General features: G+C 35.3%; 1 protein-coding gene across 1 annotated transcript in view; it reads left to right on the top strand.

The window, feature by feature from the left end:
* Positions 1-20,638, top strand: part of CRPPA (CDP-L-ribitol pyrophosphorylase A) — a 107,306-nt gene that overhangs the window by 32,376 nt on the left and 54,292 nt on the right. The window contains exons 4-5 of the mRNA XM_041466752.1: positions 6,595-6,699; positions 13,952-13,997. Coding sequence (XP_041322686.1) covers positions 6,595-6,699; positions 13,952-13,997 — 151 coding nt within the window. The remainder of the gene's footprint in view (positions 1-6,594; positions 6,700-13,951; positions 13,998-20,638) is intronic.

Below are 20,638 nucleotides of genomic sequence, written 5' to 3'. Positions count from 1 at the left end.
TGTACTTGATTAGTTCTTTGGCGCAATGGTAGAGCCAGGATATTGTCTGAATCCCCACCTTGCCCTAATTAAATTCTGCCACAAGAATGTTTGGAGAGATTCTAATGCCTTACACAAGAAAAAAAAAAAAAAGGGGTTTTGCTAATGGGGTAATTACTTCCATTTTATGTCACTCCTCATCCTGTAGGATCTCAAAGAACTTTGCAAATTCGCATATTAGATCTTGGAACTGTTTGCTGCAGTGGTGCAAAGCTTCCACTCCGTGGGTGAAATTTGGCATCTCTATGGCAGTGAAAAGACATTTTGTCTTCAGATATAATTTGGAAGGTGTATGTTAAGGAGACACAATGCAAATATTGAAGTTGGAAGTTAGATTGGATTATGAGAATACTGTTGTGTTACTGGCTTTACCCTGGTAAGTGTCCTGTATCTGTGAGAGTCACCTGTTCGGCACAGCCTCAGAAAATGCTGAATACTGAGTGAGGATCCTGGTACCCCACATATGGGAGACCACCCTCCTAAACTGTCATCTGCTGCTTGTTCTGAGAGTAACAAAGAAGACAAGGTAGTGAAGTAGAGGTTTTAATCTTAATCTCTTGTTGTTGACAGCTTGGTGTATTGAAAGGCAATGAAAAGGACCATTTATGATCTTGCATAATTCAAAAGGTGATTTTTCTGAAGTAAATTGTTCCAAGAGTAAATAATCTTATCTGTAAAAAAAAAAAAAAAAAAAAAAAAAAAAAAAAAATTTAAAAATGCCTTTCAGCTTGGCCTGAATTTGGCTCACTTTTGCTTCCAACCTCAATTAAATTATCTGTTGGTTTCTTAATTTTGTAATGTGATGTATTTAGAAATTTCTTTATTGGGAGAATGTGAACAATTACTTCTTCAAATATTCTTAGAATAAACTAAGTAATCTGTATTTTCTACATTAGGGCAAGATTTTTCTTGTCTTTGTCTTGTCCAAATAATTCTAATTATTTCCCAAGTATTTTTCCAATTTGCAAGATAATTTAAAAAGTGTAAACGATGAGTCCTAACACAGTGTTTTGACTACTACTCTCTTGTCACATAGGTTATTGCCATTTTCTTATTTCTTTATGTTGTAACTAAAATATGGGTGTATATATTTAGTTTACTTGGAAGCAACATGAGTACCAAAATATTGCAATGAGCAGTCAGGAAGTGTTCAGGGGTTTAATGGCAGATTGCCAGGAAATCATGGCATGTATGGAAAAGGCACTTGCAGTTACTGCACTGAAATATTTTGGGATATAGATACAGATCTGTATAAAAAAAAGGCTTGCTTAATTCTGTTAGGGAGCAAATTGCTGTGTCTTTGTTATCTTCACTACTACTGCATCTGGATGTTTGTCACAACAGTTTTAATAATTAACTATGATAAAAATAGTTTCAGAGATGAGATAATCTGGTTTACGTTGATCTCAGTGTTTCTTCATTCACATTTCCTCCTTCTGTTTGCTGCTTCTGCTGTCTCTCATTTAGCTGTGGCATATTGATGTAGGCTGAGTGCTTGCTGCAAATCCACTGTTGGATTCAGCATTTTTTTGGGTTCAGTGGTAATGAGTGTGGCAAAAAAAACTTTATAAAATATGATAAAAGTAGGCCAATTCAGGTTCAGTGAGAGCTTGTGTCTACTTCTTAACCCAGTAAAATGTTCCTGATGATGAATGTTCATGATGTATTCTGGCATTTCAGCAGTTGAAACTTGATTTGCCAGGATCTGGAAAAATTCTAAAGCTCTGCTATTGTTGGTTAGTTACGCATTTTAAGAGCAAGTGTTCTGATATTGTTACTGAATGGATTTACACGGGAGAATAAAATGGAGATGCTGCTGACAGTGGAAAAAGTGCTAAAGATTAAACAGTCAAGGGTATGGAAGTGAAAACGCTGGCTCTATGCAGGCTTTAAAGATACCTGAAAATTTTCTTTCATTTCATGCATAAAATATTGTTTTCTGTCATCATAAAATAAGGAAAGATGAAAATATAAGAAAAAAACAGTCCTGTATTGAACCTTTTTTTATCTGTGCTGTTTCTGTTGTATGGTTGCCAGTTCCCATATAAAGATACAGTAAATTAGTGTTCAAAGTATTGTATTGGGAGCAAGTAAGCATATGGACTATTAGTAAATACCAGGGAGACACAGACTGCATAGCTGCTCTTTTCTCTAACCTCTTATTCTATATTTACCCCTTGCATTTTAGGAAGTAGTAGTATTTTTCAAAATGTTTTCAAACAAATTTGGGGGGAGGAGGAAGACTTTGTGTAATGCTAAAATCTGTATCTTGTTCCGCTCGTAGCACATTATTCAAACATCCACTCTTGGAAAACAAACAAAAAAATCTACCCACAAAAAAGTGTCCCCAGAATTACCTATTAGAATGCCTTTGAGTATTCAACAGTACAAAAGCATTTTTAAGTAACATATTTCCTTCTGTGTCATTTAAAGAGCTAAACTATTATGTTTTCTTTCTTTTGTGGATATGTTTTGTGCCAATATTTCCAGCTGTTTCCATCGTTTCAAATCTGTGGTCTGAAACTTAAACTATGTCTATTGTTTCACAAAGCTATGTGTGCATGTCAAGTTCAGTTAACTGTACACTGTCAAACTTATGTTAAAAAGGCTTTCAGTAATAAAAGGGCTTTAGAAAGAGTAAGAGTTTTAAACACATTTTTGTACTGTTAATTGGATCTAGATGTACATTGAATTATATACAGAAGACTTAGAATGAGAACAGTTGTACACCTGGGTCAGAAAGAATTTTCTTCACAAATATTCTGGATTTCTTGTAGAATCATAGAATTTCCTGAGTTGGAAGGGACAATAAGGATCACTGAATCCAATTACTGGCCCTGCAGAGGACATCCCCAGTAGTCCCACCACCTAAGAGCATGGTCGAAATGTTTCTTGAACTCTGCCAGGCTTGGTGCTGGATCACTTCCTTGGGGAGCCTTCTCCTTCCCTCTGGATGAAGAACCACTTCCTACTATCCAGCCTAAAGCTGCACTGATACAGCTTCAGGCCATTCCTTCGACCCTCCCACTGATCACCACTGAGAAGAGATCAATGCCTGCCCCTCTGCTTCCTCATGTAAGGAAGTTGTAACTGCAGTGAGATCTCCCTTCAGTCTCCTCCAGGCTGAACAGACCAAGTGACCTCAGTCCCTCCTCATATGGCTTCCCCTCAAGGCCCTTCAGTGTCTTTGTTGCCCTCCTTTGGACACTCTTTCATAGTTAAGTGTCGTTTTTATGTTGAGGTGCCCTAACACTGCCCCAGCACTCGAGCTGAGGCTGCCCCAGTGCAGAGCAGAGCGGGACAATCCCTGCCCTTGACTGGCTGACAATGCTCTGCTTGATTCAGGACTTTTTTATAGTTGCTCTCTAATAATGCTTAATTTGTTGACTGAATTTCTTAGGGCAGTATAGAAGCTTTTGAATTCTGAACTTTAAATATGGATTTAAAATTTCACATGCAAAGATGTTTAGCATGAAATGGTATATAAACAGCTGGCCTTGTGCTGCTACTTCATTTCATTGTTCTTTTCTGACATCAGTGTATCAGACTTGGAGAACAGTACACTCTGACAATATGTTTAGGTTGAAACAATTACAGATAATTAGAGTGGTAAATGTCATGATATACAAGTGTTAGTGAAATGTGTTTTTAATTATTACTTTGCTTTGTGTCATATTTCATCCCTTGAAGCAAGCAATACTCTCAAGATGCCTTAGCCCATTTATGGAACTTCTCCACTCCCTACTAATTATCTGTGATTAATACCTTGCTAAAAAGTTGGAATTGCTTAGTTTTGTCCTAGTTGCATTAACTGCCCGTATATTTTAAAATGTTATATTTCAATACATTTTTTCACAGCTAAATTTATTACTGAAATTTTCTCTTCCATTCTGAAGCAAAAATAAAAATACATGGTTTTTTTTTAATCTGTATGTTATTCACATTAGTGGAAAATTGTTTGTGTTCTACCAGAAAATTTTCCTTTAAAACAAAATGAAAGAAGGAAACATTTTGGTAATAAATATTTGGAATTGAAAGTTACTAGGCCATTTCTGCTTTTACTGGCACTTTATCTCTCTACTTCTTTACTTGAGGGATCACTGCTTTTATATGTATTTTGGAGATAGAGTTCCCTATTCCTTTGTCTTCTTTATTGGCCTTTTTTTTAATCCTGTTTATTTTAATTTCTGCTTAATTTAAGAATGTTCTAAAGTGGTTTTTTGAAACCCTTTTCTTTTTAAGTTACTCTGTGCTCTTGTGTCCATTTTGTTTTGTAACTCAAGCTAAAAACCTGTAAAGAACAGTAACATTTAAAGTATTTTTCTAAGTTGGCTAGTGAACAAAAATGACAGAATTCACTGATTTAAATAATGTAAAAGTGACAGCTATGCTTTTTCCTAGGATGTCTGTCTGTATGAGTGTTGCAATTCAGACCTGTAATGCCAATGAATTCCTTGAATTTCACTGATACATTATAACACAAGAATAGAAACTAAAAATTTTCTTCGTCTGTTTTAATCAACTTCTTCAGGAAGTTAATAAAAATAATGGCAGGTTGTATTGCAGTACTCTCTTTTTGTTCTTTAATCCACTGACATTTTTACATGCTTGACAATTTTGATTTCTTGAATCCTGGAGTGAACTGGAAATTACTGAGCACAGTATCTTTGAAACATGAATTTGTAGACACACGGTTAAATTTGACACAATGGAATTGTTTGTAAAGGAAAGGTTATGTTCTGCAGAGCTAATTGTCATTCTTTAAGGACTTCACGTCATCTTGTTTGAGGTTGATTGAGGTGATAACAACCTAAGTGCATTAATAAGATGTTTCACAGAAGCTTTTACTAAAGACGCTTGAAGGAAATTTAAAGATTTGGGATAAGAGAAAGGACTTCCCAGAGTAGATTATTTGTTCAAAGATAAGAAAAAAGGTCAAGTGCATGACCAGTTTTCATTGCAGTAAATCACCACTGGAGTTTCATGATGGTCTGTACTGAGACCTCTGCAGTTATTTTGTTCATAAATGATTTGAAACAGGAAGTTTAGGTGTGCATTTTTTCTGCACAATAGAGATGAGGACTAACTGAGAAGGTTTGTAGAAGGATATGATGATAAAATTCATAGGTAAGTGTAGATAAATGGAGGGCAAAAGGGTTGATCAAAGTTTTAAAGTAGTTTCCACACATGAAATGATGAATAGATATTGATCTCTTGATCTGTGGAAAGATGTGAGAAGAGATGTGGTGGAGTATTTTGAAGGGTTGAGAAGGTGGTTTTTCTGTCAGAATAACAGAGCATGTGATGAAAAGAGTGATGAATGAGATACTCCCTGCTGCAGTTGCTAAAAAAATACTGCTATTCAAAAAATAATTGAGTAAATTTAGTTTTCCTGTAATTCACTGAGTGCTGTTAAGGCAGTTGCTTCTGGTTCAGTGTGTCCCTCAGGGACTTTTTATTATAGGGATTTCTGAAGCCAGAATAATAGCTTTATATGAGGCAAAGGGAGCATTCTGGGAAATTCTTTCCATATTATTGCCTTGTTCTTTCTTACTTGACAAGTCACTCTGCAATAGAGACTGGATAGTGGGCTGGCCAGCCTGTGATCTTCTCAAATACCTCAGTTTTTTTAATAAAAGATGTTTCTTAAGTTATCCTCGTTACATGGAATTTGTGTTTCTGGATGGACTGGTAATTTAGCAATATGGAAATAGAGTAGAACTTTCTTATCTTAGGCTAATTCATCTTGAGGTAGTCCTGACTAATAAGCTCCCAATTCCTGCTTTTCTACCTATGTTTTGACTCAGAAGATTCTTCTCCCTCAGTTTTTCCTTAATGAGGTTCTTACAATCAGTATCAATAGGAAACCAAACTGCTTGGGAAGCGTGTGTCAAGAGAATAATATCTTTTCTAGATGACTAAAAGGTAGATAAACCTTTGTCTGGTGGTTTGTTTTTTTGGTTTTTTTGGGTTTTTTTTTAATCAGTAAGGCTCATGCAGCAGCATGGGACTGCTATTTTCTGTGGAGGTAACTGGAGAAAAAGATAGAGGGAATCACATAAGGAATAGGGAGGTTCTTAGCTACTACCATCCCATTTTTGATGCTGCAATAACCAAACAGCACTTGAAGAGTCATGTTTCTACATCTATTAAATTGTTCCTGTACTCTAAAGGTTTGTCACTGGAAGGTCAGTGGTGTCTATTAGTGAGGTATCTCTCAACTCCGTCAAGAATTTTTTTATACATGTAACTTCTCATTCATTTATTTAACAATGTAAAGGTTTAGCAACGTACTTTCAGCACCTAACTGAATTAATCTGTGTTTATAAAGTGTTTATTTACTTCTGTAGGACTTTGCTGAATAGCCACAATTTGGCATAAGCTTCTTGGTATGGTTTTATTTCTGATCCATGCTGAACCTCTGTGCCTAATACAGATGTATTACTGTGGGTAGGATTGTTGAGATGTAAGGTTTCATTAATGAAAGAAAATGTTTTATTGCTTAGAAGTATCTAAGACTAATTTAGTATATTTTTTCTTTTTTAATTACTACAGTGTACAGACTATGACCTGGATTATGGAACTGAATGTTTGCATCTGGCTCTGAAATACTGTAAAACAAATGCCAAACTTGTTGAAGGAACAGCTGACCTGTGGAAGGTAAAGACAATAATAATAATATCTAGTTCTATATATATAAAATTTAAAATTAATAAAATTTTCATATTACCATAAAAATTCAGGTGTGTTTTCAATTGTAATTTAGGCTTTTCTATTTCGTTTTGCAGAATTGGTTTTGTCTGGGCTTTTTTTAGAGCTCATTATTGTAGAGAGACTTGGGCAAGTGTTACTTGAGATAATCAATGAAGACAACATTTTCCTGTAAATAGGAAAAACATCTAGGTATTTGAATGACCTGAGAATCTGTAAAACTATAAATCTCCAAAACTAAGAATTTTCTTCTATGACATGAGATTTCTCCTGCTATTTCTATATCTTTTGTCTATTTTCCTCCACTTTTCCTGTGAGGACATTACTTTTTTTTTTCTCATGCCAAATACCTGGCTATCATCAATTTTATTTTTAGAGTGGTTTATTACATTCAGTAACACTATAATATTTAAGACCTCTTCAAAAAATATTTTAATTTTTTTTAAACATAATTTGCCTTCTTGGGTAATCTGGTAGGTTCCTGATGAATGACAAAGCAGCTGTGTATACAGGTGCCAAAGCATATGTCCCTTCAATTTCAAAGTGTTGCATATCATTGATTTGGAGGGTGGGACATTATTCATTTTTAGTAGCTGTTGTGTCAAGCAGTTTTAAAGTTTTTAGTATTTTATTTTATTTCTTTTATTTTATTCATTACCACATTGAAGGAGCTGGAAGCAGCTCAAATCACTGCATCTGTCTTTGACAGTAAATTTCCTCCAATGAGACATTATTTCTAATAGTATAACCATAAATCTTCAAATCTTTCATAAAAAAGAAAGGAAATTTCCTGAATCTGCAGTGCAAGTTTCCTGTGCAATTTAACAGCAAAATTTACTTGTGCATTGGTTGCATACAGAACTTCTTTTGATATCTTGTTGGGGATATATAGTCTTTCTGAAACAGGATATGGTCTGTTTTCCTGTTTAGTCTTCTGAGGGACTGAGATTATATCGTGCATATTTACATTACACAATTTTTTGGATAGTTTCATTGTCCATATTGCAAAGCATGGTACTTATGTGAAGGGTAGCAAAATACACCATTAATGCTCATTTAGCTCATTGGAGTGTTCATCTGGTTCTTTGTTATCTGTAGATACTACTGGTGTCCAGCAGAAAAATGTAGCTTAGAATGACAGAATAATTATCTCTGAATGAAATAGATAGATGTCGTCTGGTCCTACACCTTGCTGAAAGTGGGACCAGGTTAGTTATATTAGGCAGTGAAGGGCTTTGTCCAGTTAAATTTTGAGTATCTCCAAGAAGGGAGATTTCACAGGCTCTCTGAGGAAGACAATTCTAATGAGTATCACCTTTTATGGGGACTTTTTTCATATTATTTCATCAACATTTCCCTTACTCTTGCACTTGGAGAGGAAGAAAGGCCAACAGAAAGCTCTGCAAGAAAAGTCCAATTTATTCTTCACCATGGCCATTAATAAACCCTTCCCCATCTTCCATCTTCTGTAATTTGGGCTGAACAAGCCAAGTTTTCTCACACCATCTTAGCAGCCCTCTACTGGCTTCCTCCTGTTCCTCTTTGTGTTATACTGGGGCACCCAAAGCTAAAAGCAGTACTCTGGGTGTTCTCTGAAGGGCCAAGTACAGGGGAATGATCCCTATGTTACCTGTAATAAGCACTATTTCCATACTGATACAGCTCTGTTGGATTGTTTTTCTCCACTGCTCCCCACTGCTGACTCATGCTCAGCTTGTCCAGAAGGTCCTTCTCTATAAAGCTGCTTTTTGTATTTCAGCATCAGCATGGACTGCTGCTGCCCAGGGTAGTTCTGTCCCAGATGCACGATTCTGTATTTATGTTTGTTATAGATCACAAAGTTTCTCTCAGCATCTTTATCCAGGCTTTCAGGTTCCTTCTAAGTTACTCTTGGATCCTTGAGCATATTGAATGGATACTTGTCCATTTGTTATCATCTACTAGTTTTCTGAGGGTATTTTTCCTTTCTCAAATTCTTAATAAAGATATTAGTATTATCCCCACTATCAGCGCTAGTAACCAGTCCCTAGTTTCATTTGGACTTTAACTTGTGCACATCTCTGTGTTATAAAAGGGACTTGTTGAAGTGTCAGTGTCACCTCTAACACTGTTTATGAAAAAGTTAAACATCCTGATGCTGTAAACTTTATAGCATGTGGGATCCATTGCAGTAGCACTGGACTTTAAAGAGGCCTATAAACATTTGGAAAATGATAACATGTGGGAAGGGAAGTCCTCTCCCTATGGAGGAAAGAGCATGTGTGATAAACTGACTGCAACCCCCATTACCCATTCCCATGTGCCACTGGAGGGGAGGAGGTGGGGAAAATTGGGAGTAAAATTGAGCCTGGGAAAAAGGGAGGGGTGGTGTGAAGAAGTTTTAATATCTGGTTTTATTTCTTGTTATCCTACTCTGATTTGATTGGTAATAAATTAAACTAAATTAAACTAATTTCCCTGAGTTGAGTCTGGTTTGTATGATCTCTCCCTGCCAGTATCTTGACCCATGAGCCTTTTGTTATATTTACTCTCCCCTATCCACTTGAATAGGGGAATCACTGAGCAGTTTTGGTGGGCACCTTGTATCCATCCAAGGTCAACCCAGCACAATCTCAGTGTTGACAGTGTTGTGCAGAATGTGACAGTAGCAAGAGCACCCATTTATGTGCAGGCACTGTGCTGCAGGCAGTGCAGTGAATATTTCACATAAACACAAAGATGCTGGTGCCAGGCCATTGAAGTACCTTCTCACATCCTGTGCCCTGCCTAGTTTTGTAGCTAAAAGTTGTTGATGTCTTCTGTGGCTTGTAAAGACATTAAAAGTGGAAGGCGTAAAAATGACAAGGTCTGTAAAATATTACAGATCCTGCAGGAAATACTCATTTCAGTTTAGAGCCTACAGAGCAATACAGCTCCTTCTTGAATAGCACCTGGTGTTGGTCACCCAAGGTATTTGGCAGGTGACCTAGAGCAGTACCATTAAAAAACAGTCATGCTTGGTCTGCAGTTTCATGAAATGCAGAAGACTACAATTTTTTCAAGCAGTACTTACTTACAAAATGACTTAGAACTACTGTTGTTGCTTATCAGCTCTCAGAAACACAATTTTCTTTCCTTAGCTGTCATAATACTGTAATTTGTAATATATTGTTATTATTTTCTGCTGGGTTTTTAATGCTGAGCTAAATGAAATTTCATATGCCAAGGACTGATATTCTCTCAGTGGCTCCAGTCTTATATGTTCAACATAAGGCAAAGAGATATTCCATACAGATAAATAAGAACTGAAATAAATAGTCATTGTTCACTTGAGGTTTCAGAGGATGTGTAGCTGAAAGACTGCAGTCAAAGAATAGTTACTAAAGTTTGAGTATTAGAAATCAGTTTCATCCTATGTGGACCTTTAAAGAGCAGATCAGATATTTGTAAGAATTCAGTTTATGCATGAGGTGCACAAAGTGCATAACATTAAATGACTCAAAGATGTGGAAAAATGTTGTGTGTGTTTATATGTTATCTTCTTGAATTAATATTAATTATTCTACTTGAGCACTTGTATATTAGGAAGAGTAACATTTCAAAGTCATTGTTGGGGCTAAAGCAGGAGATAGTTTTTTTTTTATTTTCTGGGAACAAATTACAAAATGATAATCATTTTTTGTAGTGAAAACAACCAACTCATTCAAATTACTTTAGTGTTATAAATATTCATAAGTTCTATTTTAAAGATAGTTATATAGCTATTTATAAGATATTTGGGATCAGGATAGCAAAAAAAAAAAGAAACATAAAGCCTCTATCAACACCACATTTTCAGTTTCTCTGTGTTTGATGTCTTGGAAGTAAAATTACTTTAAATATTCTAAATAGTCTAAAAATTAACTAACAGAATGTGTTTGTTGTACTCTAATGTGTGTGTGTATTGTAGATAAAAAATTCAGCATAATAACACTTCTTAAAAATTGAGACAGATTTATAGACAATGTTGACAGAGTGAAAATTCCTCTATTTTTAAAAACTAACAGATTATTTTCTATTCCTACAAAACTATCCCATACAAAGGAGCTCTGTATGATGTCGTAGTATAAGAGGGGAAAAACTTCATTAAAGTGAACTGCACTACATTTGTGTATGTATGTGATCATAACCTTGTATTTATTGTGTAAAGAGTTGTATTTTTGCATTTAATGTACATTTTTGTAGGTCTGAACCATCCATCAAACTAAATCAGTTTGAAGAAGACTTTTTAACGTCACATGGAAGTAATTTTGGGGAATAACTTCTAAAACAACATCTTCTTAGGTAGTGAAAACTAGTAGTCTGACAATTAACAAAAAAAGACACACAGAAAAACAAACTTGTCTGCTGATATTTGAGGCTTTATTAAGGTACAGTAGATTGTTAGTTATGCAGAAAAGTAGAGATATTTAATAAGTAAGACTGTTCTGTCTTTGCTATAAGCAGGTAATGTTTTCATGTTTTGTGAATGTGAGGTATTTGTGTTGAGTTTTAATATTTGGCCTAGTGATATTCTGATTGCAGCAATAAAATTCTGAAAATCTTGGATCACTGTATGTTCAAAGGGACAAAATGAAAATTAATATTTTCACATGAAAAATGAGAATTTGAATAATTGGGAGCCTGTGAGTTTGATATTGATCAACCAAACAAAAGGGTGCACTGCTACAGGCAAAACTTGATCAATTAAGAGTCATGGGATTAAAGTAATTAATGTCAGCTAACATGGAATTTATTTATTTTGTGAAATTGACTTCAAGACTATTACAAGACTGTAATCTTGGCTGATAAAGATGGTAATGCTGATACAACATACAACTGGCAAAAGTTTGACTTGTTACTACATGACATCTTAATTAAAAATAGGATGACTGTAATTGTACTAGTTCTTATTAAATAGATGAAAAATTAGATAATTGATATATTTCGAAAGAAATTCTCACCAGTTTCTGCAGAAACTGTTATTGTCTCTGAGGTATTTCACAGTTGTCTGATAGTGTTTGCAGACAAAGATTTAAGGATCTGTAAATACAAATATAATTGATGAGAAGTAAGCTATTTATAAGGATTACTTAGAAAATATTTTCAGCAAAGAGTATGCTTTTCATTGCAGCCAAATATGAAGAACTGATTTTAAAAACAAATGAAGTATAGGTCATATTTAGTGGATTGTTCTTGGAGGCAGTGACTTTGAGTGTGGTGTAGGCATCCCAGAGGACAGGAAGTTTACACTGTGTGTGGGCAAAATACTGTGTGTCAGAGAAACAAAAATATGAAATTAGAAAAGAGATATTCTAGTATTACAAGTGCATCTAGAATGCTATGGAGAAATCTGGGCTCAAGCTCTGTGCAACTGCTATAAATAGGGAACATCCATGGAATTTAATTTAACATCTTAGTCAAATTGAAAGAGGTGTAGAGAAACTCTCCCTCCTTGACTGGTAAGTGGTGGTTGCAGATGGTATCTGGAAGGGTTTTCTGTGAACTCTGCAATTTTCATGAAACTTATAGGAGCTTGTATCTGAAATTGTCTTATAGGATCAAAGATTTTGAAAGAATTACAAATGAAGCATGTAATATGATCTTTGTTGATTTATTTCTCTAGAAAACAAACCATTTACTGATGTCTGTCTCAGAATTTCAGAAGATATTTTTAAAATGTTTATTCTTATTCTTTTTATTCTCCTGTATTGTTTTCTTGAAGACTGCACCTGCCATTTTTTTAGATCAGACTGTTTAAAAATATTTTTGCACCTCAAAGAGACTGTAAATATTAGGGTATGAGACCATTTCTAACAGACTTTAGTCTTGTTTTGAGATAGGTTTTGAGATTATAATCAGTTACACTTTACTGAAAGTTCAGTATAAAGGCCCTCTAGAATCTGGTGAATAGAAACTTTGCAGCAAAATCAGTCACTCAGTTGTTCACTCTATCCTTAAATCTAATTTCAAGACATTGATTCATCCCAACAGTAAGTAGAAATGTAAATGTCTGTGTAAAGTCAGACTCCAAAGATTTATCAGGTTAGATTAATTCTTTGGCTCCTCCTCCTGCAGGACAAACTAGGGAAGTAAGTTAGTTTTTCATTTTAAAATAATATAATGCATTGGGGAAATCATGAAATGTTATTCATCTGTGTCTGACTATAATCCAGATCTTAATTTATGAGATTGAAAGGAAAGTGGTTACAAGAATCCTTATGTTAAAATCAAGTAATCACTTACGTGGAGACTAAGATGCTGATACTGTTAGTGGTGTCCTGATGAAAGATACCTTGCAGGACTAAAGCTTTTGGAATCCTGTTCAGTTCATTTAAAAAAAAAAAAAAAAGGAAAAAAATATTCAGACTCAAGGGAAAAATATTCAGAAAGTCCAGTAAAATTTTTTCTAGCTTAAAATGAATTTACAGTAGAAACAAATACAAATATTTAATACTTGTGTCAGTTCAAGTCACTGCTTGTCATTGTGAAGACATTGCTAGCAAAGACTGTTAATGTCCTGGGTAGATGCTGATTTTAATTCTCTGTTATTTTATTTGCAAAGCCTATTACTGTCAGCCATCATGAGGGTATAAAGACAGTTATGAAGCGTGTTTTTGCAACTACCAAGTAAATATTCAACATCTTATTGTTCATCTAACTTGATCTGATTAATGTCTTCAAGAAGAATTTGATGTTTATTAATTCTCTGAAAGCTCACACTGTTTACTTGTAGTCTCACTGACTCCCACTTGTTAATTGGACTCTCATTAACAGTAATGATCTTGCACTACTGAAAGATTGCACCTATATTAGTAAAAGCAATAACTAGGTTTCTCCCTGGCTGTCAATTTTATGTTCCCATATCCTGTTAAAAATTTATCTACTTACAGTAAAAATAGAGTAGAATGGATGTGTAAAAAATAGATGCATTATCATGTTTTCATGATTTTTCAAGGGATTGAAAATACTTTTAGATTTCCAGTGAGTTCTAAGCAGATCTAAGTTAGATCTCAAGTCTCCAGTAGTTTCTGCAACCTCTAGTCTCATAAATTGCCAGTGATATTTTACCAAAATGAAGAAATTGACAATATCACTTGTTTGTGGTGTTTAAAATGTAAAGAATTGCCTTCAGGGCATTGTTTTATTGGTTTTACATTCCTTCCTGCTGTGTTAAATCTAATGAGGCTTGTCTGTCCTTTAGGTGACCTACAAGCGGGATCTGTATGCAGCTGAATCAATCATTAAGGGTACGTGTTTGTCCTTGTCAGTTTGCGTATTCCTGATTCTAATTAAGAATTTTGTATGTGATAGTTTGAAACGTCTTTAAGAAAAGTTATGTGATGGATAAAATGTGCTTAGGCAAGTTGTTTTAGCTTGTTTACTGGAATCTTTCTATTAGGCATATTTACCTTTATTTACTTCTCTCAGAATACAGAACCTTATAAAAAGCTGTGTATATTACAGTCAAATAGAGATCAATTTTGAAGGGCCTTATAAGGAATAAACATTTTTTTTCCCTTTCATTTGCAGGTCAATTCTGAATATGTTTTGTTTTTCTATTCTACATAGTAGAGTGAAAATTAAATATTAACTCTTTAGGGATCTTCACTGTTTTACATGCAGGCAGTTGTTGCCTAAATTGATATAGCAGTTATGTGATATTGAGGTATTTCATTAATTTATAAATATTTTGTTGAACAGTTTGTTAACCTTTTTTTTTTCCTGGTGGCAGTGGTTTCATACCAGTTTAACATTCAGACTGGATTTAGCCTTTATAGAGGTGGACTCTAAAAACAGTGTAGGAAGGAAGAATTCTCAAATACTCTATCATGCGATGGTTATTGTATAGTGATAGGCAGTGATTCAGGGGACCCTTGCATGACTCCTTGTTGAGAACTGAGGGTTAAAACCCCAGAAACTGATTAAGAGAAAGAGACTTCCCTTTGGATTAAAAATTCCTTTACAGGAAAAAGAATGCAATTCCTATTTAAGAAAAGTGGAGCAAAACCCATGTGCTATTGAGGCACGGAGAGTGACTGGCTAGTTGTTCACTCTCATTATTACAGTGGGCAAATATTTCATATTAGATGCATTGTTACAACTACTTAACTGAATTTTTCAGGCACAAATCAAAAAGATAGAACTGGGAAGCCTGGAAATTTCTGGTTCTGACAAGCAATGGGTTCCAGGAAAGATGGAGCCAGACTCTTCCTCAGTGGTAAAAAAATTACAAACTTGAAACAAAACTAAACTTTATCCAAATGAATTTCCATGCTCCTTGTGTATATAAGGACTTCAATAATCTCATAGGTCTTTAAAGGAGATTAGATGTTACATTAGTTTTATATATATATATGTATGTCATGTTACCACCTTTTTTTTCCTTTAAACCCAGTAGTCTTTTTCAGCTAATACTTATAATAAAAAGCTTGTTAAAATTAGTTTAAATTAGTTTAAATTAAAAATTAAGACATTCATGATAGTCAATCAGGCTAATCCTTTACTTATGTAATGTTCCTTTGCTGTGGCAGCATGCAATATATCTGCTTCAGTAACCACAGTAGTCTTATTATGGTGGTCTCTATGACAATCTGTACTCTAAGATTGTTGAAGTTTAGATTTGCTTCTTGCTGCATTGCATGAGTTCAGGAAGCAGAAGCTGTACATGTTCTTCGCTCCTTATGCAAATAGTATAATGAATCCTTCATAGCAAATTAGGACACTGCATAACAGAATTATCTTACATCATTAATTATCTTTAATGGGGTTTTGAATTGGGAGTCTTAGTCCTCCAAGACAGCAGTTTGAAAGTTGTGCCTTATCTATTTTGTGCCCTTCAAAAGGCTTAAAATCTCAGACCTTCAGTTGACTGCAGCATGAATTATTTTGGTAGTGGACAGTTGAACCATGTAAATTAATATTAGGCAGATGATTTATGCACAGTTCATTCCACACTTAAAGCATATTTAAGAGGAGAATATATTTTTGTCCTTTGGAGCATCATCCTGATGTACCCCTGTATGGCACCGTTTTGTCTTATGGTTGTTAGTTTTACAGAAGAAATCTTATTAGCTATGTTCTGCTGTGTTGTGCTGCATTTATGGGAAACCTTCAAGGACAGGTCACCTTAGAGAATGGCAACCATCCTTCAAGCCTAGACATGCTCAGTTAGGCCTTTCCTAGAAGCTGGGTAATTGACTATATCACAGTGTCTGCTTTTCTTGAGAGTTCAGAACCCACTACATGGTGCTATATTGTAGAATCATGGAATCATAGAATGGCCTGGCTTGGAAAGGACCTTAAAGACCATCTAGTTCCAAGCCCATGGCCATCAGCAAGGGCACCTTTCACTAGATTGGGTTGCTCAGAGCCCCATCCAACCTGGCACTGAACACTTCCAGGAATGGGGCATCCACAGCATCTCTGGTGAGCCTGTTGCAGTGCCTCACTACCCTCACATTAAAGATTTTCTTCCTAATATCTAATCTGAATCTAATCTAATCTCAGTTTGAAGCCATTCCCACTTGCCCTATCAGTACATGCTCTTGTGTAAGTGATGTGCTCTTGCTTATCACTTCTTTTGCCATGTAGAGTGCCTCAGGGGGAAGTCCTACGTGGCGGTCAAGTAGAGTTGCAAGATACCAGCTCTCTAAATGCCACCTGACATGTTATCAAGGTCCTAGAGATGTCCAAGAAGCTGAATGCATGGGCTGGGAGGGTGCTGGGTACTAAGGGCTCTGGCCTCACACTGCTCCCCACTGCGGTTTCAGTCTTCACAGCTGATTTGTTTGTTATTAAGTTACCTGTTTACTGTGCTGGATACACATTTTATCTCTGGATGAGGTCAGTAGTGATAAAGAACTTCTGAGTGTACACGTTTAATTTTGTGACTACAATTCCAAATTTTATGTCATCTGCAGTTTATTAGTGATCAAAACTTTTGGTTTTCTTCAAGAATTCAACACATTTTCCCGTGCTAAACTTGACTCAGATGGAAGTAAGAAAAACATACATCCCTACATGCATTTGTTTTACCTTAGATATTATATGCATGGCTATCATTCCTATTCAAGGCAACACAAAGAAACATTTCACTGATGTAAATAGACCCATGAGTTATTTTTCTTTTGAGACTGTTTTCTTAAAATATTTCTTTTTAGTTTCCTGACTTCCTCAATTCTCTTTTATAACTTTTAAAAAAGCAAATTTAATGCTTTTCTTTAGTTAAGCAGGTATAAACTTGTAGAGTATGCAGACAAGGTGCTACACGCCTATTTTTAATAGTCTTGAAGTAAAAAAAAGTTGTCTTACAATAAGGGTGACTCATCTAGAAATGTAGTTAAGATCAGGCTAATACAAAACATCCTAAAAAAATTCCATTAGGATTACTGCCCTCGAGGTAGATAACTTTGAACTCTAGTTCCAACATGTAAACTTTAAATGGTGCTTCTCAGAAGTTTGTAACTTACAGTTTGACTCTCTGTCCTCCTCCTTGTTTTTCTTTTCTCAAGGGCCTTACTTTATAAATTACTTTTTCACAAGAGCATGCATTTGCAGATTGGATAATTTGCCCTCACTTTTTGCTAAAGAAGTATCTGTTGATGTAGATAAAATGATGATTTTTGCAAGTGCTGAGAAAAATATTGTAAGGCCTTCAAACTATATATGGCTGTTGGGAGCTACATATTTTGACTTGTGTTCTGTGAAGAAACCATGTGACTTTTTATAAAAATAAAAATTGAGATAAGCCTTGTTTAGCAAAGGACAGAGATCTTATGTGAGGTAGGCTGCATTTTCATGAGCATGCTCATGAGCAAATGGCTGTTCTCAGCTCTGAACCAAAGAAATAGATTAGACTGGCAGGTGGGGAATACTCCTTGGAATAGCTACTGTCAGGTGAAAACCCTCTTTTCTTGTCTTCTACCACAAAATGTTCCTTTCTTTCCTGTGTACTAATATTAGTAGGGTCAGTGTCAAGTTTGATTTTTAGTTTTTGTGGCTACAGAGACATAGGGAATGGGTAAACAACAACAAAAAATTGTTAGATAATTTTCATTACCTATATTATTCAAATAACAATTTCAACTATTCTGTTGAGCATGAACGAATGCTTGGCAGTATTTATTTAATTTTTCTTATGTTTACAGTAGTAACATCTCATAACAAAGATGTTTCTAAAGATGCCAGAAGAAACCATACTGAATTTCCAGACCACTCAAGCCATTGCTATGTAGAAAGTGCAAATGGAATTCTAATAAATTAATTTACTACTTGGAATTCACTGCAGACTTCAAAAGCATTTTGATGATTAGGAGGTGCTTCCAAAATAATAGGAATTATAATGGCAGACTAAGAAACAAGCATGTTTCCAAAAACAAGTGTATGTAGACACTTGTATGTGCAATTAAGAGAAAAAAATTTATGTCTCTAGGCTAAAACCTATTTGCCATTCAATGCATTTTTTTCTTATGGTATTAACTCTCTAGGATATGATATTTATTATCTTTATTCAAACAAAGTATTATTTTAATTGCTGCTTGTTTGTGGCATGGTCTTCAAGGTAAACTTCTAAGTCTTCCATCAGAGTACACTTAATACATCATCTAACTATGGTAGTTCCATAAACATGAACACATTTTAATTTATAATTGGGTATGATCCTAGGATAAAGACTGTAGCAGGTGCTGCTGCATAATAATGTGATCTAAAGCTTTCAACATATCAAAGGAGGGTGTGAAGAAATTGAAAATTAGGTTTTCTGATGTAAAAAAAAATAGGTTTGATGGAATAAATTCTGAAATCTTGTATCAATTTAGCTGTAATGAAGAAAACTCCTGATAGGGAAATTTAATATTTAAATTTGACAGTGCAAAGTTTAAACTACTTTTTATTTAATGAAAAAATATGCTCTGAGTGTATGTTAAAAGTGTTGGAAGGGATCAAATGTGATCCATGTGAATAGGGAGCACTACTCCATTATCAGGTACAGCTGGAATGAAGCTGGAAGTAAATGGGTGATGTGTGTTGGCAAGAGGAATTTTCCAGGGAAACAGTAAGTTTAAATAAGTAGAGGAAGCCAAAGCAAGGTAGAGAGTTTGATTTGTAATGTAATAGTGAGAAAACAACTAAAAAAAACGTTGGGCAGATGAAAAGGAAATTATGACAGAAAGTAGTTAAGTAGAACTGTGGTTCATTGTGGGAGGACAGGAGGAAACACAGAAACCCAGCCAAGGGAAGTTCCGACTTGATAAAAGGAATAACCTCTTTCACCCTTGACAGACAGTCAAGCAGTGAAAGGTTGCCTGGAGAGATTGTATGACAGAGCAGTAAGGGGCTGAGTGACCAAGCCTGACCTCATGGGTGATCTTGCTTTGAGAAGGCAGGAATGAGAGACCTCCTGATGTCCCTTCCAGCCTCAATTACCCAGGGGGTAATTTCCCATTGTTACCTAATGGGAAACAAAATGGTTTTAGCTGGGTATTAAAATTCTTCGTGACATGGCCATGTCGTGGCTTTCCAGAATGGCTATTTCATTCACCCAAACAGGATTCTGACAACTAAGAATGAAATGCTGCACACAGTCAGTTTTACTGGCAGGCAGCAAAGCTCATGGAATCCCTGGAGTTACGAGCCAGCACTCCAGCTGTGCTCACTGGGTTCAGCGTGACTATGCTAGTGACAGAGCTCCATCATCTTAGCAGAAGTGAGACACAGGCAGTCTTGGGGAGGAAAGCTCAGTCTTCCTTCCCACAATGCAGCAAAGGTGCAGTCTAAATTAACATATGGATCTATTTGACCCCTTGAAATAGTTTGGATTTAAATGGCAGCTGAGTTTCAAACCTCAACTAGAACAAGACTGTTGCTTTACTACGATAGTTTTATAAAAGATGATTTCCCAGACTTCCTCTACTCATTTCCTTGACCATTTAAAAGCATGCAGCATCTTTTCAATGTGTGTATTATCATTACTTTAAGGTTCTCCTACTTTATTAACATACTTTCCCCTTATAATGTTTTGTTTCTTTTCTGGATAAAAAAATACAGTTTTCCACACTTGATTTTTTATTTCTCTCTTCTTTATTAAACTCAGCCTGAAAATCTGAGTTGTTTTTTTGTAATTGCCTCTCCTTTCTCATTATATTACAGGAAATTAGAGATCTAAGAGGGCTGGAGAGAGTAGTGAGATGGGTTTTTATAGCTGCAGCCTTTGAGCAGTCTTTTGTGAGAATACTTCTGACACTTGCTGTTGATTACAGGCTTCTTTTTAAAAAGAACTGTTTGAGCCTAAGTTATGGTGCCTTTTTGGATTCCACAGCCTTCTTCCACATGTGAATTTTTGTAATAGCTCCAATCTGACCTTCTTCATTAAATTACTTAGTTCAATAGAGTCTGAGTTCTTGAAATCTGATATGCTAGTCTGGTTTATTATGTGTATCTATTTTGTATCTTCACTTTGCGTACAGTACTAAATTCAAGTGGCTCTTGCTCTGATTTCAATCTACCCATTAGTTTCTTTCTGCTGATAAGAAATTATTTCAATATGGTTTCCCATTTTTCAGGCTGTAAAGTTATTCTCTATTAAGTAGAAGCCAACTGTGATGCATGTTCAGTATACTTTTTTTGCCCAGTGAATCTATGGGAAGATAATTTCTCCCACAGTTGTGGTATCCTCTGATTTCCAATCCTGTGAGAACTGGCCATGCATTTTTAATTCTCACTTCCATCTGGTTGTGATGGTTTATAAGCAGATGTTTATTGTTCTCTCCCTTTCTTCCTCCCTCCCCTTCTTGCTAACTTAATACAAACTCAGTTGCCACCAGTATTTTTGTTGTCACATTATAAATATTGGACATAATAAATATCCGTGATTCAAAAAATCATTCTAATT

The sequence above is a fragment of the Pyrgilauda ruficollis genome, unplaced genomic scaffold (assembly GCF_017590135.1).
Source record: "Pyrgilauda ruficollis isolate IOZ18807 unplaced genomic scaffold, ASM1759013v1 scaffold2, whole genome shotgun sequence".
Taxonomy (NCBI): domain Eukaryota; kingdom Metazoa; phylum Chordata; class Aves; order Passeriformes; family Passeridae; genus Pyrgilauda; species Pyrgilauda ruficollis.
This window is presented reverse-complemented; position numbering and strand designations above follow the sequence as displayed.